Source organism: Amblyomma maculatum, chromosome 3 (genome assembly GCF_055883805.1).
Source record: "Amblyomma maculatum isolate TAMU_Amacu chromosome 3, ASM5588380v1, whole genome shotgun sequence".
NCBI classification, from domain to species: Eukaryota; Metazoa; Arthropoda; class Arachnida; order Ixodida; family Ixodidae; genus Amblyomma; species Amblyomma maculatum.
The window spans coordinates 100013982-100040860 of record NC_139346.1 but is presented as its reverse complement, the minus strand read 5'-3'; the positions used below and the strand labels follow the sequence as shown (position 1 = coordinate 100040860).

The 26879-nt window shown below is 42.8% G+C and overlaps 1 protein-coding gene and 1 long non-coding RNA gene across 2 annotated transcripts; one reads left to right on the top strand and one right to left on the bottom strand.

Annotated features, from left to right (window-relative positions):
• Window positions 1-6445: 6445 nt before the first annotated feature.
• LOC146195422 (uncharacterized) lies at window positions 6446-12739 on the top strand. The gene is made up of 3 exons (XM_084596233.1): window positions 6446-7199; window positions 8968-9122; window positions 12514-12739. Exons 1-3 carry the CDS (start codon window positions 6565-6567, stop codon window positions 12654-12656), a joined length of 933 nt encoding a protein of 310 aa, XP_084452359.1. The 5' UTR covers window positions 6446-6564; the 3' UTR covers window positions 12657-12739.
• An 11921-nt stretch (window positions 12740-24660) lies between these two features.
• Window positions 24661-26536, bottom strand: LOC146195421 (uncharacterized). Its single transcript, XR_014705572.1, has 2 exons — window positions 26470-26536; window positions 24661-24893 (listed from the first exon to the last, which is right to left on the bottom strand). It is a non-coding gene; the product is annotated as an uncharacterized LOC146195421 (long non-coding RNA).
• Window positions 26537-26879: the final 343 nt, after the last annotated feature.

Sequence of the window (26879 nt, the reverse complement as noted above, 5' to 3'; positions counted from 1 at the left end):
CCCATTTAGTAGGGCAACTAGCAAAGCGCAAACCAGATTCTATTTCGGTGATCGTGTGAGTGCTTTCGCACTGATTAGGCGAACGTTAAAGTTTTATTTTATTTTCTTTAGTTTTATTTATAATACTGCTAGCTCCTGAAGCTTCTCCTTGGGAGAAGGCACGATACCGACTTTAAAGCCGCCTCTTTAGTCCTCAAAATTTAAACAAAATTTTTTATTCGTGAATTAGGTTAATATGTCATTATTTCAACATCAGTACACATTCCCCAAACACATCAGTAAGCCATATGAAGCACAATCATTCTAACATGACTGTTTCCAACTTCGCTTCGCGGCCGACGTGTTCCGCGACCGCCTCTCCTGTAGACAGCGTCAGTTGAGTACAAGTGGCGTCAAATGTATTAGCGATACCTTACACAACTCGTTTGGTCGAAACACCATTTGCGTAGTAGTATTGGCAGTAGCACCAGTCGGCACAGCATCTCGGATATAATTGAAAGCTGCATGAAGAAAGCATATCATGGTAAATTGCGGTTGTAGTGATTGATGGTTCACGTTTGTGACAGGCGATGATGGGTTAATGAAATATTTGCAATTAATTTATGAAATCAGTAAATTGATATTGTAAAAGAGATCAATGTAAAAAGGCTGACAATAAAAACCCAATGCTTGACAATGCTAATTAAAAAAACAAATTCGACTGTAATTGACCAATAATTTATTGAAAAATTTAAATATGTTTAAAGGTCTCAAACTGCTCAGAATGAAAAGACAATTATTGCTGGCGTAAAGTATTGCTGTGTTAAAAATTGAAAAAAGAAGCTTCGGAAGGAACTAAAAAGTAAAAATAATAAAGTGAAACTATCATCATCTGTGTGGAACGCTTTCGTGTGATACCCTTACCAGCAGAGTCTATGTGTCCACCTTGTTTTCTGCAGATAGGATTCTTAATTCTGGGATACGGTGACGACGTTTCGGCTAAGAGGGTTGAATAGCACTTCGCGTGGAAAATTTACCCCGGATTTAGCTTCGCTTAAGCGATTTAAAACTCCCAAAAGCACTATTGGATATTATTCAGCATGGTGTCTCAGCGATTTAGCATTATGAATATAAAACAGAGTTTGAACGAGTGTCAGTTGTATTTGATTTCGTTTTGGGGGAAGGAAAAGCGCACACTCTGACTTCTCGGGGATATCTACATTCAAAATTGACGACACACAATGTTTGGTTTGTATGTCAACGGTTCAGATCCCTATCGCATCTAAATAGCAAATGAATGCAAATTTGGAAGCGAAAGAGTATAATACCATCCTGACAAACACACAAAGGAGGGTTGCCCAAAAATTCTGAAAAGAAAACGGAGGATCGTGGAGAAATATAGTTTTTTTTAGTGATAATTGCAAACAAATGGCGCGAAAAGGGGAAGAAAGGTCATTTGACGGGGACCATAGGGCACAGGAAGCTAACGTCGTGTATGTTTGGTGTTAAACTGCGAGATTGCACGCCGCACAGTTCATCGCACGTTACAGTGGCAGTATTAAAAATCTAAAAATTTGCCTCAGGCTTGCATTTGTTTTGTAGGTTATGTGGTGCGGCGGTATAATGAAGTCGCCCACAGTTCGCAATGAATATGTTGCTTCTGACATTCTGGTTTCAGATATCAAGCACTATAATACGGCGCTCGTTGTTCTAGGGGAAGGTATATCTTCTTGGGCAGTTGGTCAATACTACTCATCAGTGTTGAACAGGAGCTGCTGCTCCTTCGTTGTTCGGTTTGGTAGCATTTTGTCTGAAATGTCTGTTTTATGCACCTATATGTCTCTTCATTATCCTGCCTATTTTACATGCCACGATTTGTGTCCCAATACCGGATTGTGGTATAGCCCTTTGAGTTGCTGTTTGTTCTTTTTGTGAGCTTAAAATAAGTCCCACAATGAAACTATTCCTTGGTAGATTAATTCAAGACTACTTTTAAACACACTAAAAAATATGTTATTGATATATGTTCATATATGACACGAAAGATCTCCAAAGCTTTAAAAAGTAAACAACAGTGCGACCAGCAATGCAAAAGTGATTGTAGGCCGAAGCCAGCTTCTTGGCTGATCTCTCTGCGCTTACTTAAATGACCCAGCAGAGGGCTAGTAGTATAATTCCTATCGAAGTAGGGTAGCGAGAGAGGCTCACATGCTAGGTGTGCCTTAAAGCGACAGATTTCATTTCATTTAGTTTCATTTTATTACCTTAAAAACCCCTCGCGGGGTATTACATAAGGGGTGGGATGAGCAGCAAAGGTACAAGACAATGCAATATATGTGATCATGTACAAGAAATGTTGTTTAGATTGCTAGTAAACGATAACGGGTAGGCGATGATATGCTGGGGAAGGCCGTTCAAATCTTTAGCTGCACGTTTGAAGAAGGAGGCTGAAAAAGTAACAGTTCGGGCACGTGGGCGAAAAACTTGAAGCCTGTGGCTAGTGCGGTGGGAAACGTAAGATGCTGGCTTGATGTAGGGGGCACGGTTAAGTGATGAGTGGAAGAACTTGTGGTACAGTGATAGCGTGGCTATGCGACGACGAACGGAAACAGGCGATAGTACTGATTAGCTTTTGGGCTGAAACCCTGACGTCGTACGAGTAGGAAGAATGAATGAACCTTGTAGCGCGGTTTTGAACGGCTTCTAGATCGTTTGTGAGGTTAATATGATGCGGGTCCCATATGGCGGATGCATATTCAAGTTTAGGTCTAATGAGTGACTTGTAGGCGAGCAATTTCACGTGATGCGAGGTAAGGCGAAGGTGACGTTTAAGAAATCCCAGAGTTTTGTTGGCAGATGATATCACGTTAGCAACATGTGCATTCCATGTTAGGTCATTAGATAATGTGACGCCCAAGTACTTGAAATATGATACAGATTCAATGGACTCGTTAGCGATTTTGTAATGGAAGGCATGACTCTTTTTGCGACGGGTAATGGAAAGAAGCTTGCATTTGCTAGGGTTCAGGGTCATAAGCCAATTTTTGCACCACTGTTCAATTTGGTTTTGGTGGGAACGGCTCTGAGATCAAAGATAAAGCCATTTATTTTGAGAGTTTGACTAAAAATGCTATATGGTTCAGTTCAAAAGGCCAAGTTAAATCGGCTATAACTAGTATTTATCTCCCAATCTTAAGTATAATACATCCGTTACAGCTGTGTCAAAGGAGAGCGACGATTGTGTTATAAATCAGAATATATAATCAGCATTGAGGAACGTTGCTGGAAGAAGTTGATACTTGAAGTATCTGAAGAGAAAAATGCGCAGGAATATGTTCTCATAATCTACAAACTCCAGGATAAAATAGATTTCAGCTATATCAAATAATTAACTTCGTCTAGAGGGAAAAGCCATGGCGTTAACAGAACAGGAAGCAGTTTATCCTATAAAGGAACTTCAGAGCGCTGGCGAAAAAACACAACGAATTAAGTCAGTATATTAGAGGGAATGGGAGAGACGGAACAAAAATGGTACAGACCGTTTAGATAAATTTGCTTATACGCAGGCTGATAATGCATAGGGTGAACCTAAAACAGAGACTAAGAGAGAAATTATTTACTAAGTGAAATTCTGAACTAATTCATAAGCGGCAGGCGCTTGCATGATCGCCGTGTTTGCTTAACCGAAGTGTAGAAAAGGGAATGGCGCCAAGCAGGCCACTGTGCATACCCATCCTACACATAGACAATGCTTGGGGATAAGTGAATGAAAAACAACTTTAAAAAATTTGAATGTAATCTAGTGGAAATTCCTTGGGAATAGATAGAATGTGCTACCGGAGTATATAATTGGAACTAATTAAAGCAGATATTTACAATATCACCCCAGTATTTCATTATTTACATCAATTTATGCAACAAAGGACTTGTGAAGATGATAATTTGATATTTTTCTTACGATTAGGCAGCTAAGCACTCTAGTGAATACACGCGGAAAAGGAAAAGCTCTATAATTTACGTTTAGTCCCTATAAGTCTTCTAGATTAATATTCACACTTCCACCTGTCATATATTTACTACAAAAGGCGAATAAATTCCCTCACAAAATGACCTATATACCTTATGGTGTGTGAAATTGAAGGACGGGTGTAGTTGCAAAGAAAGAAAAAGACTACCAGGGAGAAAGAGTGAAAGGGTGCAGCGATAATAAAACTTGGATCATTATGATGGCATTCGAGATGTTGAATTAGTGAGCGGTATTGTGAATGACACAATGGTGCAAGATATTCTTTTTGAAAATGTGGTGTCGTGTCTGGGGCAGATATTCCGTAGAGACTGCCAATTAATAAGAGATTTGATGTCTGGCTACTACTAAGGGAGCAAAGTGAAGCTTCAACGTAAGAATTAAAGCGAACTTGAGGGCTCTGGTCGTGCGCATTGTGTGTTACCCCAAGCACCGGCAGAACAAACGGTCGGCTTTTGCGTGTTTGTTTATGCCGTGCGTCCCACGAAGCATTGGCTGACTAAACACGTTCCCGAAACCAGAGCAGCGAAGCTGCGGTGGGGATCGGAGAACCGGCGCCGTGATGACGGCAAGGACAAAAATTTATGGGCACCCGCAGGGCGCACTGCCCATGTCATCAGCGGGCAGTGCGGTCACCAGCTTCTGGGAAGTGTTCGAACCTCCGACGAGTTGGAAGACAGCCGGGAACATGGCGAGGAGGACTCTCGGAGGGAGATAGGGGCGGAGGGAGCACGGCGGACGCAAGGACGAGAGAGGACGACAGAAGGGACTGAACTGGAGTGTCGTGCGGAGTGGGCGCTCTCTGAGTGATACGTACCAAATGCGCGCTATTTGTAAATAAATTCATAATAATCAGGAGATGCTAAGTGTGGTCGAGCTTCGTCGGATAATGCCAGAGGGGCGGAGCAAGAGACCTGCCTGACTGCTCTCGTGTCGTTATTTGGTGCTGAAAGAGGTCCGTCGGTTAGGCTAGCTGTAGCAAAACATCTACAATTCCAGGCGAAGTCTTTATTATAACTTGAGCATGAACAAGGTGCTAACTCTGATGAATCATCATCAAAAAGCAAGTTTCATAGCGTACCCATAGAAACAGCGTCAGCATTATAAAATTATCGACCATTACGCGCCGAAGCGTTACTTCAGTACACAGAAATGCGTACTTTCCTCTTTGAGAAAAAAAAAAATCAGCTCGAAAACATTCTTTTTTTCTTCTAATGTGCCGGAAGCATGAAGGTGTTTTGCAGCATAGGGCACATGGAGCTTCGGAGAAAATCTAAAATATATTTTCTGGACCATTTCCACCCTCCGATGTCGTCACAATGCGCACTCTGATGACAGCCGAACATCCAGCCGTTTTTCTTTTTGCTTAGGTTTATCAATAACAATCTATTGAATCTGGGACTGAGTGTTCAATACGGACGACAAGGAAAATGAAGCGGAGAACGTGTGGCTCTAGGCTATTTAAATAAAAAATGTTTTCTTTTAAATCCATGGATTTCAGAAGCAGTAGCGCAAATGCATCAACGCTGTCAGGATTTTCTCGATATGGAATGCAGGTCAAATTTAAGACTCAATGGATTTTTAATGTACAACCTCAAAATAAACAATGATTTATGGCCAATGTACAGTCCTGTTCTGTTTCTAAAGCAATGAAATCCGCACCGACTCGACACGCTTACAAAGCATTGCAGCAAGAATGTTCTTGAAGTGTGAATTATTCAATGTGAAAAACCCATGTTTATCTCAACAGTAGGAAATGAACTGTTCACTTCTGGAACGATTATCATTTTTAGTATGAAACTAGGTTAAGGTTATTTTACTTTCGCTTTTAAAGAATTGAGAAAGAAATGCACGAAGATCAAATTCCTTTTTTCATTCATTCATAATATATTGCGTAGATAGAATATTTTATAAGAAATGCAGGATTCGAACTCTTGGAGTTCGCCATATTTGGTCCTATTTGGCAGAAAAAATAATTAAGACACGGGTATTTTGTGGTGAGAATGATGTTTTTTTTTTTTGAAAAAGTACTGCAGGGTGGATAAATCAGGAATAATAAGGCTCCATGAGGTTTCATAAATGGCCTTATTTCAAAGTAAACATAGGCCTCTTTATGCAGTTTATGTTCTGAACACTTGGAAATGTCCCGAACGATAAGGAAGGAGAGAAGTGGCGAGCTCAAGCTTAGTTTGAGGCCCCCCGTGTGCCTCAAACCATAGGAGCTGATAAGCTCGCAAAGCGTTGAGCGCTTCAATCTGCAGATAAGTGTTGATTTGGAATATATGGGTTGGGTTTCAGGGCTTGATAAGTGTAGACTCTGATTCCGAGCATAGCGGCCTGCTGGTGGGCGAAAAAGCGATTAGAACTTAACAGTGGTGCGCAAGAAAAGAGCAACTACGTCTTACATCGGATTGCAGTCTGTGTCTTGCCCTTGACAATCCGAGAACGTAGGCTGCTCAGATAGCTCACAGAAGGCAGATTAGTCGGCTCCATCCTTAGTGTGAAGCTCCTTGCTCTGAGCTTCAATTATTTTTTAGGTCGCTTAGAAGGCTGAATCCAAGATGCGGCTTTTAATCGGCGCTTTGCTGTTCTATTATCTCCAACATTGTTGCACTTCTAGCGAGCCGTCATGTGAAATGTTTAGGGGGAACCGAGGCGTAGTGTTCCTTACTTGCCGGCATATAACCGACGTGTCGCAGCTGAGCGCCACCATTCCGAGACCACAGCGCACTGGCGACATCTTTTTCACGCTTTCCGAAAGCCACCTGCAATTCCTTCCAGAAGATGTATTCGAAGGTATTTCCATCAAGAACCTCACCTTCGACAAAGCGACAGTCGATGACTTTACCGCCCAGCATCCCAATGTTTTTGACACACTTAACGCCACTATGCGTGAAGTGTTCTTCAGAGGCAAGAGCACTCTACCAGTTTCTTGGAAAGCTCTCGGCGAAATCACTGCTCTCGAGACTTTGAAGCTAGAGCAGCAAAATGTGTCCCTCGACAGAGACTGGGCAGAGCTTCCACGCGGCGTAAAGAGATTTTTCATAATGAAATGCAACATCATCAGCCAAGAAGACAACGCTCTTGCTTCTTTCAGCGACTTAGAAGCATTCATACTATCTGAGAGCGATGTGGAAAGATTCTCTTGGGCTCTACTGCCAAACCCTGCTCCAAAACTGACCACCCTTCGTCTCGAGTGAGTCATGCTTAGCAGCATATTGTGCCTCCTACTACTACCTACAACTAGTCTCAAAATAACCGTAAATGTTTAGTATTTGGTAGATGCTATGCTTTGACTTCTCTCGGTTTCCTTGCACAATTGTTGTTGCTATACGTCTGGAATGTGTGCCATAGATGCCTGGTATAAATCAGCCACTCTGTTTTTCCTGCTTTAATAAGACGAAAACTTTCGTGCGCCGAAAGGGCCTCACGCCAGCTCTCTCCTATTTTGTCTCTTTAATCATGATAAACCATCAATGTGAATATACATTTAGGAAGAGAAGCATTAGCAGACTGTGTGAAAGAAAATGTCATTTTTATTGATCTTGACTCGGCATCTAAAAAAATTCCTTGAAAAGGAATCTTTCTGCAGGTTTAAAAATTCTACAGTAATCATTTTGATGAAAACTGATGATACTTTCAGTGTGTTGACATTTGACGCAGACAGACTTTCTCCTGTGCACCTTTTTAGTGTTCCCTTCGCGATAGTCTTTTTTTTTTATCACAAAATCAACCGTCTCTTTATCGAGATAGCGCCGTTACTTCTCCACTATCGATGTGACGCGGGTCATTATCCGTCAAGTGCCGTCAAGCTCAAATTGACCGTATTGCTGCAACCCCAGAAGCAAAGAATCATTGAAAATATTTATATATTCTTAGGGAATCGCGGTTCTTGCTCCTCTTCTACAAATTAAAACCACGTAATCGGAAAGCAAAACGCGTCACTCAATGCTTAGATAAAGGCAAATCTTACTCCTTGAGGCATGTGTTAAATGTGAAGGCGAAAATTTGAAACTTTTTGTGCTCTTGCTTTTGGAAAATCCCAACAAAACAGAGCACAAAGGAACGAATTATAATAGAAAGCACTTGAAAACTCATTAAGGAGCTTCAAGCCTTATAAATCAAAAAGTTTAATTTTGACGTCTTTTACTTGTCTGTGATTTAAAATAAACTTGAAGACACATTTATTGATAAAGATGTTGATTTGGTGAGAACTAAATTATCCACGCGGCCCCTGGAGACGAAATGCAAACTATTGTCGTAAGCCAGACCACCGAGGATGAAAAAAACTGTTACTGTGGTCGAAATGACGACTTATTAAAAATGGTGGCTAAAGTCGTGGGAAGCATCACGCCAAACATATCAGTGGCTGCTTCAGAGTACACATTCCTGTGACTGGTAATCAGCATTACCCTTATTATTCTTAGCTCTTCATGAAGTTCAAAGGTTGTCTCTTATACCGACGGGCGTCGGCCGAAAACTTTCATTTCGCTCGTTTACTTACGAGTAATTAGAAGCAACATTCTCGACCGCAGGGATTGAAAAGCAAAATCTCTTAGAAAGATAATATGCAACACTAAAAGCAAGGATATAAAAAGGTATGATTGGAATGTATTGCCCTTCTGTTCAGTGAAAAAGGCTTATATTTAAGCGACGGTAAGTAAAAAAAAAATGAAATGAAAATCCTACAAGGTATGTTGTTGGGCGAGTTGGTGACGATGTTCCATATCTACAGCGTGTTTGTCGTTATTGTGTTCTCTTGTCCCGTTTATCGCGCTGTAGATATGGGATGAAAATCCTATTCTCTACGTTACCGCATCGGAAAACATAATTCTAGAATTTTCCCTAACTATTTCTGTCACTGGAGCGCAATTCTAGCATAAAATAATTCAAATAGTTCGAAAAGCAGCGCCTGGTATAGTGAAGTCCCATTGTTAAAATCTTGTGTGCTTTTTCGTTTTCAGGCGCAACAAGCTGACAGAAATCCCAGAAGGATTTACCGTCGATCAGTTCCCTGCTCTGAAAGCGCTGCACGTTGAGTACAATCCCATTACGAAATGGAATGAAGACACACTCACTGCCCTGAAAAACCACCCTAAACGACCTAAATTGATTATTCGTAAGTATTCGAATCTCGAGAATGCAGTTCAGTAAATGCTTTAGAAGTTAGATGCTCTATTTCACCGTGGTTGTATTCTAACACGTGGTAAGGTACGTAAACATTCATAATAGCTACAACTGTTTGTTGTTTTCGTAGCAACTTTCTCTATTGCATTTTTTATCTTGCTTTCGAAAACTTAAAAAATGGTATAGATTGACATAGTCTGGCGTCAATAATTCAGCAGATGAAATTTATCTTTTATAACGAACAGCTGAATTCCTGAGCTAACCAGCTGTTAGCGTTACAAGATGAAGGTAGGTTTGTGTCTTGCTTCAATTGCTACATACGTACATACATCTAAACATACTCCCAAAAATGCCTTGCTTGCTTTTCAGTCGCGCTTACGACGAGTGAGCAATTCGAAAGGGTGTAACGTTTTCAGACTTATCAGGTGTTTTATGAGATTAAACCTGAAAGTTCTTGCTTTTTTTTGTACTTCTCAGAAAGGAGGTAATTAGCGTCATTTAAAAGAACCATTTCTAATGGCATTATTATTTAATGGGGAAAGGAGCTCCCACTCCGTGTGAAAAGCTTGATGTGGAGGTTTTCATAGCATTTTTGTGGTGTCTAGTTAAATCGAACTCGCTTAATTAGAGGGTGAAGTTTATTTCAGCCCAAGCATGAGCATGTAAAAATTAAATAAAACGAAATCATTGACCTTATTAAATGTGCGATCCATTAGAGCGAATACTTTTCTGTTCAGGCCCAATTATTGCGAGACAATACAAAATAAGCTCTCTCCTGCGTTTTACAGGAGGTATCAGCATTTGAGCAAGATTAATTGTATTGTCTTAAAACGGACAGTGACATTCGCATTTGGCCCTTTGACGCGTATAGTAAACATAGCTTGGACCCAGGGAAAAAGGTTGCTAGTAGGCACTAAAAAAACGCACTTTCGAGATGAGTTTTGCTATAGAGCCATTCAGTAGTAGGCGTGTATAATAGCGGCATCATATTAAAGCTCTTTACGGGTTTGAAATAAATTTGCTATCTGATGGCAGAGTATGCAGTGTTCAGCACATTTGAAATTATATGTTTTAGGTAGCCAGCGGAAATACACTTCTGGTGTTTGTGTGCATCCGAGTAGCTTCTTGGAGCGCTTAGTCGCTGCAGTGGCGGCTTAGAATGCCGAAGATATATCTTCAACCTAACTGTGTAATATGAAACAAGGTACAATGTAACGCAGCATGTGTGCTCATAATAAAATGAGCTGCTTTGTCTGAACCCTCTAGTGTGTTTAATCAAGCAACGGTGGTAGTTTCGTACACATAATTTTATCTAATTTCATATTCTGTGCATATATTTCAAAAACAAATAGAGGACATGTCGAGCTTATTTGAGAATTTAAGCTTTTTGGAGCAGTGAAATGTATTTAAAGTTAAAGATCATTATCACAATCCGCTTGAGTAAGACTGTATACCCTTCAAGGGAAAAGCCTCGCCCATGTCCTCCAACTAAAGCAAATAATGAGGTCATGTGCCTGCTGTACCTGCTTAAACCTGCCCCTCCCCCCCCCCCCCCCCCCGCCCCCAATATTCTTAGTCTTATCCGCCCACCAAACCTTCTGCCTCAAAGTGTTACGCTTGCCTTGTTGCCTTCCTTTGGAAACCATTTCGCTACATTTACCGACGGCCGAATATCTCGCGTTCGCATTACATGTTCTGCAAATTTGCTTTTTTTAGTTCGATGTGCATGATCCTCACTGTAGTATTTCTGTGCACCACTCTGCAGACTCCCGGCCACTTGATGTTTTCGCCAGTCACTAATCACTTTCTGTTCTATAGTTCTTTTCATTGTCCCCATTTTAAGTAGAACCCTGGTCGGTAGCCTGCATTTTTTAGCCCCACAGACGAGTACCGGCATTGCACAGTGGTTATATGAATCTCATAAACGTTTTATCGAGGGCGTTAATTGCAAACTTGAACAATTACTGCACAAAACGAAGACTACACGAATAATTATAGGGATGTTGTGTCATGTTTGACATCTTAAATATCTGCTCAGCGAACTATGAAAGCTTAGCTAAACACGACTTCCGCTGGAATCGAAAAGCAAAATGTCAAGTTCCCCCTTGTAAATTTAAACCCAATATCTGTGTAAATGCGTTTCATTTCAAAATAGTGAAAATCAATTATTTACTATGATCAATACTGTAGTTAGGCTAATATGCATCTGAACGGCACCACAGTATTTTGCCAATGCAGCTTGTCATGCAGTCCTATATGGCTCTACAACCAGTTTAAAAGATTCACACTGTTACTCTTATTTATTACCTATACATAACATAAAAAACAATGCTAGAGAGTCAAATATTTCATGGCAAAGCAAAGCGCTATAGGAGCTCGTAGGATGCCGTGTATGAAGCGGGTGCGCTGCTGTCCCAGCTGGGCTAACTTCAGCTAGGCAGTCAAGAAATATGAGGTATAGGGAAGAAATTATTCGTGGAGTCATACTGGACACTCATTGTTTCATAGCGGTACAGTGTAAAGGAATTTTTAACAGGAAAAGTCAGGCAGGGGGTACGTGAGGTTTAAAAGAATATTGGCGAGACGGGCGTCGGTGTGAAGGGTGTTGTGAACAAAAATCTTCGGCGAATAGAGAGTGCTGCGTTCGAAGGGTCTCACAGAACACGTGGTGTGTGTGTACAGTGTGCATTCATGGCACGTGTGTAGTGCACAGCCTCTTCCTAGGAACAAGGCGTTTACCACGAAATCACAAGCGTCGCATGAAAATTTCCGTGAGGTGTTAGACAAGCTTATCGCCTCTAATTGCAGGAATATAAAAATCCGCTTTTGACCGTGGCTCAGATTTTGCATGAAGAAATCAATGACGGAGTACAAATAAAATCAAAATGAGTGACTTCTTCCATACCTCAGAGAAACCATATAAAAATGCAAATTATAAACAAAATTTATTGTCTTTGTCAAAGGTAAGTTGTTGGTGTTTCTCCCCGGGTAAATAAAATCATTCTAAAATAAAGGAAGTTTGTGTGTGGAGTTCCGAGAAAGAAGTTGGAGTCAGCGCCTGCCCGTTGTGTCTATTTGTGCCTATTTGTGAGTGTCTTTTTGTTGCGCTATTAACCTCTTTCTTTATGTGACTATGCACCAACTAGACCAGCAATCAGTTATAAAATGATTCTCACCTATTGAGTGATAGCGATGACTCATACTCCCGCAAGGCAGGCGTTCTAAGTCTTGAAGACAGTATCATCGCCGCTCTGCAATCAGCAAGCGTTTTCCACGGCAGTGGCGACTAGCTTGGTTTACACTGATAGGAGCGCAGTTAGTGTTACTGAAAAAATTTTGTACTTGAAAAATAACACTTAGGTCCTGTTATGTTCTTCTTCCAGGTGAAATACATTGTGACTGCAGCGCCGAGCCTCTTCGCCATTTCCCACAAGATCGCTTACAGGGGAAATGTGTTTCACCAGAGCACTTGAAAGGAAGGCGAATCGGCGATCTCTCTGAAAGTGACCTGCAGTGCTCCGCCTAATGAATCAAATTGTGCAAGTGATTCATTTAGGGATGAGTCGTAAGTGCTCATCATAGCTGTAATGTACAGGGTGGTCCACTCTAAGTGCGAACACGGCTCCGCGTGGCCGCGCTCCGCGGAGCGCCAGCGGATAAGGCGCGTTGGCGCATCGAAGCAAAGCCGCGCAGGCGCACAGGGGCCCGAGGGAGGACCTTCGTGTCGTCTGCTACAGCGCTGGCGCGCACCTCGCTTGCATTGCTCGCATTGCTTGCATTGCTCGCTTGCATTGCATTGCATCGCTTGCGCCAGCGCGGTAGCAGACGACACGAAGCTCCTCCCCCGGGCCCCTGTGCGCCTGCGCGGCTTTGCTTCGATGCGCGAACGCGCCGGATCCGCTGGCGCTCCGCGGAGTGCGGCCACGCGGAGCCGTGTTCGCACTTAGAGTGGACCACCCTGTACATTGGCTCCTTCCGACAAGTGACTACGAAGCCCTTTCAGGCGACGCGCAGCAATAAACACTGGTCTTATTCTGATCAGACAGCCTAGCCCACTGTGCGCGCGCACACACACACACACGTACGCACGCACGCACGCACGCACGCACACACACACACACACACACACAAACACACGCGGGTGTGTGTGTGTGTGTGTGTGTGTGTGGTGTGCGTGTATGTATATATATATATATATATATATATATATATATATATATATATAAACTAATTATTACATAAGCCTTTTTGCTTAAATCAATAATGCTTTTAACATGTCAGTGTGATTTGCAAATTGAAGAGGCTTATGAAACCCCTCTTCCATTTATTTTCGATAGAAAAAACCTCATGGCCATCTTTTATTCCAAGTTTTCAAGACATCTCACTAAATACCAAACTACCTATGACCAGCGCTTTCGCGCGCCGCTATTGTGGTGCTCCAGTCCTGGTTTGAGTGAAAGAAATGAAGTGCGACCGTGAATCAACTTTACAATTTCTGGGGTAGGTTGATACGTTGGCAATGGGTGCGGCGAGCGTGGCGAGCTCGTAGCAACTTGCGCCATCACGTAAGCCGGCTAGCTGATGCGGCCGAAGTAACCGTCGCGGATATATCGGCCTGCCGCTGCAGCGGGGTCATAGAGCCAGGCCGCAGCTAATTTTGTTATCTCAAACCAAAGTTCTGAGCACCACAATCGTGACGCGCGAATGTCGTAATGACGGGATTGTTTTTGTAGTTTTTTTTGTATACCGCGACCTTTTTTTGAAACTCGGAATAAAGATAGACGTGAGATGCGCTCACCGCAAATAAATGCAACATGGGTTTCTGAAGGCACTCTCCAACTCTACAAATCACATTTATTTTCAAAAATAGACTATTGAGTAATTTAAAAAGAATTATCTGTAATATATATTTGATTCGATAAAAAAATCTCGATGTGGTGCGCACGATGGCTAGCAGCTCTATGCCACTGGTTTTACATTCCTACATCAAGTGTTTTATTTATGAACTCATGGCTAACGGCTAAATATATCCGAGGTTTTGAAAAATACTATGCTCCCGGGTGCCGCGAAACTAACAGAGCTGTTCCGTGTAGCTATATGTAAATCTTAATTATAGCATTTAGAAAAAAAGTGTTAGTACGAAAGGTGAAGATATCCAAATGAGGTTTTTGTTGCTTGTCACCTTGTGGTGGTAGCACCCCTATCAATAAGGATGCGCTTAGAAAACTGCTTATTGTTGGCGCCACGTTTGAAAATTCTTATTTTAAAGGTCGCCTACAACTCGGTATTGTTTTCTATGGCGGGGCTCTGTTTTCCGTCGGTCTTTCGCTGCCGAAAGGTGTAAAGTAAGCAAACAAGAGACAACAAAGAAATCGCTTCCTAGTGTGTGAAAACTGCTGGGAAAGTGGACAGTGAACTTTGGATGTTTCTACAGCTGCAAGAATGAAGTTGAAGAGATCACCCTTTGAAGCTTGTAAACATATGCGCGGTGGAAGAGTAGAGGTGACAATTTTCTCACGAGTATAATGTGTCACGAGTATGCAGCAGGCACACTTATGGACGCCCTGCCACGTATTATGCGTTTACACAATTTCTGAATTGGTTATATATTAGGGTACTCTGATCTGAAGTACATTCTCAAAAATTCAATTCTTTTCCCAGCTTTCCGTATGCAATAGATATTGCATTGGCCTCTCCCTGTGCCAGAAAGTCTCCTTTGCCAGCTACATTTTTTACACTCCCTACAACAAAGCATGGCATGCCCTGAGTACGCTGAATGGCGAAAATTGGCGCTAGCGGAATGGCTAGGGACCGGATAAAGAAACAAAATCACTTAATCACTACCGCCAGAAGCCAAACTCGGATCTGGCATATTCATTTATTAAAAAGGATTTGACCTTGGAATCAATGGGAATGTATGAAACTATGATTCGCCATGTTGTAAACGTGCTTACGGGTAAGAAAATTGTTTCATTTGATGCTTGATTTGGACGGTGCAGCGTTTCGTGTCTGTACCGCCTGCCACTCAGTGCACCACATCGAAGAGTTGTACGCATGTAAATAAACCCCATCTGAGGCCTGCCTAAAGCGCGTGAACAGAAGAAATGATTAATATTTCTTGTTTCTTGAAAACCTCAACCTAACACCCATGTTAACAGATTTTTGTGTCGAACTCGGAAATTGACAAGGAAATTTTGCACCTTCACCAGTTTGGTTATTTCAATGGGCTGCAACTCAAAATAAGTGCACACTGACCAACCCGCAATTGCATGTTGTGCCGTCGCCTTGGTAAGAGCTTCTTATAGATTCTGCCGCTTGTCGGTAAATGTTGCTTTCTGTGAATGAACCCTTCCAGTGTGTTCCATCTAGCGAGGAGGGCGTGTACAAAGAAGCGAGGACAAACACAAACAAGTAAACCAGGAGTGCTGCTGACCACAATAACATTCCAGGCAGCAAGACATGGGGTCCTGTGGGTACCACATAGACAAGTGGGGATGGGGAAGCCATCATAATACCTGAATGCGTCCATGACGGGGAACAAGTCCGCAATTCTAAAAGGGTTTCCCGTCTTCATGCTACACAGAAACCATAGTTAACTGGTCAAAGGGGGCCACATTCTATCAAGAAGTCAGACATCAAAGGTCGCTAATCGGATATGTGAGGGCGTATATAACATAAATGTGCACCCTATATTGAAATAAGACTTCCTCTAACCGAGCTGTGGTAGCTAGAAACAATTCAATTTAGGTACCTGCCACATCGGCTAATGCGGGGCAAAAACAAATAAACGGGCATGCTTCAATAACTTTCTTTTCGACTACTTGAAGGCAGGCGAAATTTGTACGTGCGAATTGTATGAGCAAAAAATCTCGAAGACCAATTTATGTGGCTGGCGTTAAATGGCTCTAAGTCCCATATTGGTCATAATTGGAATTGAAGACGGGCGAATCGACATTCTGACAAAGCAGAACCCTAAGGGTAGTGGCTTTCAGCTGCAACATTAAGGTCGGTTCTTATTAGACACAAAAATTTTCCTTCCAAGTTAGAGTGTTGAAACATAACTGCTGCAGGACCGATATGCAATCCCGTGCGTCCTTCTCACAATTGCTAAATAACCTTGATGCGCATGAGGGTTCTGTTCAAAAATAAAACATGGGATCTATTTATTCAAACATAGGCACTGCTGGAGAGCCATACATGAGCTAGCTCTTCGAGCGAAGAAAACGAGCCCGTGTGTGTCCCCAGCACGACCACATGACGGAGCAAGTAGCTAACATTGCGTCAATAGCTCCAGCCGAAATGTATGGGTCCATAGGTTTAAGCCCTTTGTGACAGCATACGTTCCATCCTCTATTTGTATTAGACAACTAAATTACCTGCCTGAATAATTTACAAGATGAAGTGACTGTTAACAGGCCACATTTTCAGAAACTAGGTGATCAAAAGAAAATTTAGTATAGTCCGCCCAAAAATAGCACACGTGAAAAAAGCTCATGATGATGAGCTGAGATTCGACACACTCATCTGTATGTTCTTGAGGCCACCACAGCGGGAACCTTTAGAACCCCTATCACTTTCATATCATTATGGGCCGGCAAAACGGGCCTCAAACGCAGACTTTCGAAATGAGGTGACGCCGATCTCTGTTTAAATCTGGGGAAATTGAGCACATGCGCACTTTATCTATGCGGGAGAGATGTATAGTTAGCAACACATATGCAGTCTATATTTGTTTGTGCTAGATCAGTCAAGAAAGATATATAAAACTTGCTGGAGTGGAGAGAGAGCTGGTCAACTGATGCCGGCCGCCGCCATCTTGCCAGGGGCAGAAAGCGCGCTCGACGCCGGCTCGCGCTGCTGCTTCCATGCGCTGTTTCAGTGCAAGTTGACGCGATGGGCATGTAAACACCAACGGTCTGATAATGGCGACTACTTGGGTTGCCTATGGATGTTCAAACAGGCTGAAGAAGGGTTGTGGCCCCCCATTTCCCATCTAAGTACACGAAAACGTGTTCAGTAGAGCGCGCGTCGCCGAGCGGGGCTCACTGATGTGGTAGATGTGGGCCACAAATATTAGTCCCAAGATCATTGACAGGTTTCCAAAGATGCCGAACTGCGGAGCCTGTGGGAGCGGGCCGTTCGCCGTGAAAGGTGGCATGCAAAAGATCGAGATCGCCTGTGCTCCGTTCACTTCACTCTCGAGTGCTTTGCCGCACCGGACAGGCGACGTGGCTGCGCGCGGACAGTGTGTCTTCTGTTTTTCCTGCGTTTCGGCAGCATCTACAGAAGCCCATAAGTATTACTGCACAATGTTAAACCATGACATGCTCGGCAGAAGTATTCGCCTCTCTCACTTGAGATGTGTTCATTGCATTAATACGGCTGCCGAAATCGAGAGTCGACGAAGGCTCTTGTCGGATTGTAGATGGAAGCAAATGGAAGGAAACGTCTCCACTTTTTGTCGTTAGTACATTATTTGTTTTTCCAGTTTTGTGCTTCAGAATTGTGTTCGTGTAAAAACAATGTGCCTTATAACGCCATTATTCCGCTTCGGTTTGTTGAAAAGAAGTTATTGTGATTGTGTGGTAACAGTCAAGCCAGATATAAAGATGTAGTTATGAAGCACTAAGTAATTGGTGGGAAATGAAACACATTTGTATTCGTAGCTACATTTTCTTTTCACTTGAGTCTCAACAAAAATATCTTCAAACAACTTATCTTGGAAGTCCTGGGTACTTCCTCAGAGAAAATGTGGTTCCAGAAACTGGAACAGCACATCCTTGATTTCGATCCATCCAGCACATCCTTCAATCTTGTCCCCAATTTGGCCAAAAATATCCCTGAATACGTGAAAGTGAGTATACACCACATGACGAAGGAAAAAGACCGCAAATTTATCAAGAGATAATTTCAGACCAGTTCTGTCAAGGGCGATTTTCAATCACCAGTAGGGTGCCTCTCACCATTGTTTTTACTGTATGTCTAAGTTATTAAGCTTTTCTTCTTAGCATTTGTGCAGGTTAACTGCCTTTTACACGCCAGTTGGCTGCTGATGGATGGAAAAATTTAAAGAGCACTGCAGCAGAATCCGCTTAATTCACTTCTTATTTACCCATTTTAGCCTTTGGTACTTTCAAATTGCGCGCCACTTCCCTCCTATTTCCTTTTTCGGATCTATTTCCGGTTGCGTGATGTCACATCATTGAAGTCATCCTAATTAACTGCCCTAATTAACTACTTTTGTATTTGGTGCTTTCAAGTTGCAAGCAAATGCTTTGCTATGCTTCTTTTTTGCTCGACCTCAGGATGCGTGACGTCACATTTTGACGTAACGTTATTTGACGGATTTAAATAACTATTTTAGTATTTGATATATACAAATGTAGCGCCAAGCCACTGCATTAATAATTCAAACATTTTTTCGTTTACTTTTACGTTTTTTGCCTTTAAATTAGTACGTAATTATCTGTTTGATATAATTATTTTTTGGAGACAATTTTACATCACTCTCTATCGATTGACACCAGTCATTAACCTCTACCACTTTTCAATTCCTCACAACTGTTGCGGACACAAATTCGTCTTTTTGCCTCTAATTAATTACCTAATTACTTATTGGCCAATATATTTTTTGGAACACAACATTATGTCACCCTGTATCGATTGACAACACTCTTTAACCTCTACCTCTCCTCAGTTACAACTGCTGCTGACAAGATTTTGCTGACGCGTTCTGCGGACGCGGCCTGCGGACAGAAATTTGTAAACATAGCGAAGTAATGCTTTCGTAATAATAAATGTTCCCGATCAAATCGGCTTGCTTTCATTGCTTTGTAAACGCAACTTCATCGGAAGCGCGAAGAAGTACGAGCGCGGATGCGCTCTGCTGCTTTTTGTCAATGGCAAGATGGCCGTCGCCCTCTCGGCGAGGCTTCACTCACCCGCATAAGCGCTTATAAGCGGCTTCTACTCCAGAAAGTTTTGTTATATCCTTCTTGGGATCCATCAGGTTATTAGTTTGCAGCCCTTTCAGGCCTACGTCGGCCCTCGTTGCAGATCTCACACTCATCTCACCGCGACTCCTACTTGGTCCCCACATCGGACATACAAGCGCCTCAGTTTTGTAGAAGGAATATCATAGTCTAGCTGCTAGGAAGACAATTTCGAAAGGCTTCGAGTAGTTTCCTTAGATCTGTTTAAGAGTGACGGCTCGGAATCATGATCGTCTTTTGGATACTGGTAGAAAGGTATTCCGCATATAGCATTTGCACGAGACGTTAAGATGAAGCGCCTAAGGTCAAGCTAGCATGCGCCCAAAAAATATTTCAGAGCAGAGCTCGATGCCCCCTTGCTTACCTTTTTGTCGTTTTCGCGTTCCGTCTCTGCAGAACAAAGGTTCCTTCTTTCCTCGGGCTTCGCCGTTTCCTTCGCTACCGAGATTCACCTTCTATAGCATTGCGTCTCCAAAAGGGAAGAAGCACTACTTAAAACCCCTTCCCCAGCTTGTTACCGTGTCTGCTCTGATGAATACATAACGATTCATATCAAGGTTGCTAGAAAACTGAGGCTATCTTGGGACGTTTCGCTTTTTCTTTTGCATTGTGTGGAATATAATTATCATACATTCATTTTAACGTGGCATCTATCCGAGATGGGACTTTCCTCTTGGCCAATCCATCTTCCATTCCTCGTCGTACAGACGCATAGCTAACTCTAGATTAAAAGCGGTGCTGAGATACCAGATTTTCAATTGAAGGCCCTGGACTGTAAGATTAATCATTTTGTTTTCATATTTTTATGTACTATGCAGCTTAAGGCTACGTTTCTTCTGGTTTACGGGGATTCACTGGAGATAGAGAGAGGCCCGAAAGAAAGACTACGAAAAACTCAGAAGATTACGATATTCCTTAACTGGGAATTGGAGCGAAGCTTTTTAGCTTTGATGGCGCGAACCGCCATTGGTTACTACATTTTAGTCGTACATTATTTTTTACGTATTCAAGCCGCGTTCTCCCTTCCTCTTCTCTCTTCTGAGTCACTGACAACTTCATCCCCGCGTACCAGCGGCTACGCGGTGCAGCAACCGCTACCACATCTTTTATTCATAACTCTGCTGTGGTTAGCGTTAGAGCGCGGTGATTGAACAAACCACAACACTTGTAGACGAATACACAAAGGTATAACTGCGGTTGACTAAACTATATTCGTTATTTATCTTCGTCTCTTGTATGCCGTGATCCATTAATGAGTGGCAGAAAGAAACTTGCCCAGTAAAATACACCCTAAGCAGTATAGGTACATCGCGCCCGTATGCCATCCGTGCAAGAGCTACGAGAGGTATGTCAGTCTATCTTCGAACAGACGTCAGAGCAGCACCTTTCTGTCAATAAGCGTGCTACCGCGCTTGGGAAAGCGCCTTTTTACTTACCAAATACAGCGGTGGCCAACGCAGAGGCAGCCGGATAGCAATGATACAATACCTGCCTTGCCAGTCCGAGAGGTTAAGCTGTGGGTCATCCCGAAAGCCTTGAATTCGCCGACCGGACCCCTAATAGGAGCCCCTTTGGCAGCGGTGTTGCGACTTCGGGAGCTTATGGCTTTGAGGAAGGTCTGGCACTGTTGCTCTAGCAAATATCGAGATAGAGACAGCAAAACAGCCGTTTTCGATGCCTTTCGAGATGTGAGATACGATAGGCTAACAGGGCCAAACCGTCCTGAGGATGCCGACGTTTCTGCGGTAAATACCTGTCAGCTAATTAGTCTGATGGCCAAAGTGTGAAGCTTTGCTCTATCATTATTTTCTACTGTTTCTGCAGTCCTGTACTGTAGTGCTCCTAGCGAGCCGCTAAGGCCTGTTTTGAGATGGGCACCCAGAGGTCAACAACGGGATAAATATCTGAACTGCCTGCTGCTGCAGCCACCTCGCTTTCTGATGGCGTAATGGCTACATGGCGCTCGACTGCTGAACACAAGGATGCGGAATGGAATCCCTGCCGCCGTGGCCGCTTTTCGACGGATGAGAAAAGTAAGGCAAACTTGAGGTGGACGATGTCTCTTAATGGTAAAAAACCCAGATGGCGAACTTTTTAAAAGCCCTCAACTAAGCGTTTCTCTCAGCTTGAGTCGGTTTTGGAAATTTAACCCCATGAAACAAAAGAAGGAACCATGTGCATCGTGAAAAAGAACTAGTTTTCCCTCAGCACTTTGTGCAATAGCTCTCTCTGATTGTCTATGTAGATCTAAGAATGCTGGTGCTGGAGAATTTCGTTAGAGTAATAGTAACGATTATGTCAGGCTAACGTCAAAAATTGTGCATCTCTATAAAAGGAACATTAGTGGCAGGTGTGCACACCTCTGCATGAAATTATCCTGCCCACCGCTTGTACATGCCCATGAGTAAAGTTGTAAACAGCCCTCTGCCTAAGTTCAAAAAACAGCCAGTGCTCTTCGCTTTATCAACGCGAAACGTCGATTCGCTTACTGTTCTAGAAAAATATTTGTCTTGATTATTTAACGTTTTTCACGCCACATCGCACTGGTTAGCACGTGAGCGCAGGCAGTGTCATTCCAAAAAAAAGGTTTATTAATCGTTCACGGCTGCTAAAATTAGCTTTCCGTATAGTTTTCTTAAATTTATTGATATCTGGTGCGCCGCTTCAAGCAGGCGGATACAATTTAGAGCCACGAAAAAAGTGCAATATGTGGCACACCGAAGAAATTAGGGAATAGGAAATTTCACAGGGAGCATTACATTATTTGGACCTCTGTCTGCTAGAAGTCTTGCAAAAAAACTGAGTGTTAGATTTTTTCCTTCAGCTACTGCTCTCAGTCCATCGCAAAATGTTACTGAATTTCAATATTTTTTTTCTATTTTTGCACACACATTCTGAAATATCAAATTGGACATGAGCAGTTTAGATAGCGTGCTTTAAACGAAATTAACTTATAAATAGCTTTTAAACAAAATTTTGCGACTATACCTAGATGTTGCTCTTATACCATACATGTCCAGGCTTTTTCCAATGTGTTTGTCTCTCGTAGGAAGCACGTAGAAAACAAGATGTGTAATATTTGCCGTCAATTCAGGCCTTCAATGGCCAGGCATGAGAATGTGTTTGTAGCAGTAACGAGCGTCCATGACTGCAATTAAATTAATAAAGGAAGGTGTCACCGCTGGAGAGTTTAGAATATTGCCTGGCATAATGAAGGAGGATATTCCAAGGAATTCGTCCTCTTCAATAAAACGCCATGAAAACATTCCGCATGGAAGGTAGAAATACCAATGCATGTTTAAAAATTTTCATTTTGTGTTAAGGACTGGGAAACGCAAAGGTGTACAATGGTGCGTAATATGTTTGGCAAAAAAATATTATTGCCCCGCTCCATGAAGCGCACGAGCGGCGCTCCAGCGAGGTGCCTACGCCCCCCGTGCCGCACCCCGACAACTCTGGAAGAAGTACGCATCTCCTTGAAGCGTCTCTGGCACGCGCGCTGCTCTGCTGCTGCAAAACTCCGTAAGTAGGAACCGGCAAAAACACTCAGACTGCTACTTGACGCATGTCCCGGAGCTACTTCCATCACCTTTGCGCACGCTCGCTACTCTCTGCGCGATTGCAACACGAGGATTTTTAGGCGCATTTCGCTTATTCCATGCTTGCCGTAAACAATTCGCTTACCTGCGCTAAGTGCTCACGGCAGCGCCTAAGAGGTTCAGATGCTACCTCTCTCCCCATAGATATATCACATATTTATTTTATGCTGCTTGTGACTGGCTAGCCATTGCCTGTGCCGCCGCTACATTACGGCGATGAGCCTTACGTTGTCGGTCGACTGTATGCCCATCTCTACGTATCGAAGCACCGATGTAAAAAAAAAAAAAGCGAACAGAGAGAAAGAACGCAAAGACGGCGCGAAAGAAAGTGCCAGTAGTCACCAAAAACCTCTTATTTGTGCACGCCATTCAATAAACTGCGAGCCTCCTCCGGCGGCAGGGCAAGCGCGCAGCGAACGCCCCGTAAATCTCTGACATGGACAGATATCTGCTAGGCGCGCACCGCAGCTAGCGCCTCGCGCGTCACGCATGCGCAGATAGACTCCAGCGCGCGCTCATGCGCGTAGACGCGCGCTCGGGCACCCAGGGGAGCGCGGCCTTTAAGCTGAATTCTCATAGTACGTGCTATTTGTGCACAAAATTGACAACACGTATATGCAAAACAGATAGGAACGTGTGCCGAAACTGAAAGTAGCCTAAGTGGAACTTACTTCCTGAAAAACGGCTAATTTTTGTCTTTTCTGGGTTTTCAAGATGTATGCAGTATTTCTTCTACCGTGTATGCATGACGAAAGTACTTTAAAATTCATGCACATAAGCACAATGGGCGTGTTTCTTTGAACCGTCTCATCAATTGTATATGCGGAAAAAACAATACTTGCGGTGGCCTCACTATGTTAAAACCTCGAACAGAGGTCTCAATATTGAATCCAAATGTGAAGTGTCGCTACACTGCCAGGGGGGTGATAATGGCCGTCCTTCATCACAGAACACGCATACGAATATTGGAACACATTACATCGGCCGCCCTAGGAGTTAAAAAACCTACACATGTGTGAATACCGGCTTAACGCACTCCCTAGGAAAAATCACCTTGTACGCGTCTATAAGACCGCTCTTTGGGAGCAAGGTTGATGGCTGAATGGAGTGGAAGTACGGTATTACACACTTCCACTAATGTACAAGCCTTGCCATTGGGATATATAGGGCGAGAATAATATTTTCTAAATAACAATGTGGCGTTCCAGGTGTAAACAATCGACACATACCGAATACGTATATGTGTGTTTGCCCTCGCATTCCCCTAATGCTTACTGTCGCTAGCGGTATTTGGCAAGACCAACGGAGTAAGCCTCACAAAAACCTGTGGCAAGCGCTTCGTTGCGGCTGTAGGAGAATTAGGTGGCACAGCAGGAACATTTATCTTACAAAATGTTTCGTGAGCTTCTATGCGTTCAGGTTTCAGGTTGTCACTACCAACACACCTATTCGATGAGAGTCCACCGGTATCCTAGGTTATTGCTAGTCAGCAGCGCCTCTCAAAAGGAATATGTGTTCCACAATCCGCAGTTGCTAGAGAATATAGGCCATTTTTCAAGACAGCTGGGATAATTGTGAGACATTGTGGAGGGCATCAATGCACTCGCGCTTTTCACTAAGGACTAAGTTATGTACCATTGCTGCCATCTCAGTTCAGGAGGTCGCCAGATATAATACAGTTCTGTGTGTTACGACCCATCGAAATTATAAAATATGCATTTTCGCATACTACAATTGAGTGCTGAGAAGCCAGCAGTATGACGTTGTCTAAAAATCCTCTTCCTTCATGTTCATATAAATATTGCACTAGCTCTTCAAGGTTTGTGCACATGGAAAGATAAAACCTTGAACATCAATTACTTTCACTGCATCCTTTACTGAATTAGAGGTGCTTTGCCACAACTTTTCATATTTGGAATGAGAACGGTAGTGGGAATTTTATTAGGCAGCAACCAAATTATGAAAAACAAAAGCAAAAAAAAAGTTTACTGCTCCCTTCAAAGCACCCCAGGCTTTGTTGCAAATTCTAGCCCATGCCACCGCCGCAAAGGGTAGTAATGCAGTCTCCGCCGATGCGCCCTTCCGCATCTTGGGGACCTTCAGCTACGCGTTCAAATGACTGGTCGGCAGTCCTTGCTTCAGGCGCTGCTTCTGCTGCTGAGATCATGGCCCCTAAAAAGGAAAACGACAAACATATGTGCTAAATTCCAGGTAATGTTCTTTCTTTATACGTCCCACCGTAAGCGGATCATTAGGGCACCCTCAGTGCGATGCTATTAATTGATGAGATCGTTAACGGGACCGGTAAAAATGCAAGTAGAAGCGTCTTAGAATTTATGTTGCACAAAGTATTGAATATGTGCACGATTTCTCTGTTTTAGTTCCTAAACCGGCCATGGCATTCTCTATTTAGCCCTTTGTGTATTTGCATCGCTACAAGTACGGAATAACAATGCTCGGCATCGGGAACATATTTTCACTAAAATCCATGCGAAGCTCTAACAATTACGGCCTAAACCTTGGTTTTAATAACTTGAATTAAAAATAACCTTATTTTTCCATCACAAAGGACATAGTGGCAGGGTGCCTACAGTAAAAGCTGACTCTTGGGCAGCTTGACAGGTCACAGGCACCCGCCTAGCCGCTCACTTTGGCAGCAATCGGAGTACATCATATTTAGAAAATGACAATACGTGTATGACAGAATATAATTAACCTGAAAATGCCTGGGGCAGACGTTGTCTCTTCTTACATTGTTAGCTACACACAATAAATATAACGTGATGAGCAAATACGCACCTGTGGTCAAAGCTGTAACATTCTGAACATTTAGTGGCAAAAATATACTAGAGCATCTAAAGAATGCCGCTGCCCTACATAGCAGTGCGCAGGGGACATGTCATTCCCATTCCCTCCCTTTATTGCCTAATTGATGCTTAGTGCGTAAAAGCACGCCTCAAACCACTGACAATGATTTTGTTTTTGTCCTCTACTGCTTTCGCATGATGCTGCCGTCGGCTGAGCTCCCTCGGAATAAAATGAAAAATGCATGCCCTGTCAGTTACTGCATATTGAATTCATCCCTGTTGTGCTATCGGAAATAGTGTGCATCGCTGTCAGTTCTGAAAAACTAGTCGACGCACCAAAATCACAGTTTACATTCTTGAGTATGACGGGCGCCTCATTAAAAAAAAAAAGATGTTCTCTTAGGTGTCTCTAAAGAGGATAATGGCGGAAGCCTACTCTTCCTTTCCAATTGTTTCTCACAAATCGTCTGCCTCTTATCGGCGTTCGTTGGAGTGGTGCATATAGTTATAATTGACTTACAGGAGAGTAAAGGCACAGCATCTGGCACATTTTCTAGCGCAAGTGTGATTTTGGAAGGTATACCATCCCTCCAGTAGCGTGGCTTTCCTTAGCGGGCCTTTGTGTGGCATTAAGGGTGGACAAGAATTAATGTCGTGTAATCTTGCGGAATATGACAGATCTAGCGCACAACTATCGCGCACGGGATTTCGTTCCATGAGGTAAAAAGGCTTTCATCTTAAAAATACGAAAATGTAATTCCCTACCTTCGTAATCTGGGCCCTATCGGTGTGCTTCACTGTTCCTCTACATATAGTAATATTTTATGGGTGTGTAATATTCAAATGAAATACTTCCTTTATTTTGAGCAGATGTATCAACATTGATTACAGAGAGCGTTTTTTGAAGTAGACCATAATTAATGAAATATTTATCTTCTTACCTGGCATGAGGCACCCCAAAATGGCCACGCCAATCAGAAGAATCTTAAAATGCATAGCTGTTGGCGAAGGCACCTGCGAACCAAGTAGTGCATCAGACTACTGTCTTCATAACTGGATTGACAAAACAAATTCTTTTGCTTTCGCTGCGCTCATTAACCCATAAGCTTTCTCCTACTTGACAGCAGATATCTGAATATTTCTTTTATAAGGAATAGAAAACTGTCGCAGGAAATACGCATACAGGAATGATTTAGAGTGCACTCCGTCACTATGGAATAATGGTAATGCGTTCGGTGACTATCTCGGGATGTAAGTCTTATCAACGTCTCCTTTTACATGGGCTTCCTGCAGGTACGCCTCGAAACCTTAATTACGTTGCTACTATATAGTGAAACCTTATGCATATCTA

What these genes read in the sequence shown, in the direction of transcription:
- LOC146195422 (XM_084596233.1), top strand. Translation starts at nt 6,565, where the DNA reads ATGCGGCTTTTAATCGGCGCTTTGCTGTTCTATTATCTCCAACATTGT. An exon ending in CTGACCACCCTTCGTCTCGA is followed by an intron (nt 7,200 to 8,967) that starts GTGAGTCATGCT and finishes TTTCGTTTTCAG; the next exon opens with GCGCAACAAGCTGACAGAAA. An exon ending in ACGACCTAAATTGATTATTC is followed by an intron (nt 9,123 to 12,513) that starts GTAAGTATTCGA and finishes TTCTTCTTCCAG; the next exon opens with GTGAAATACATTGTGACTGC.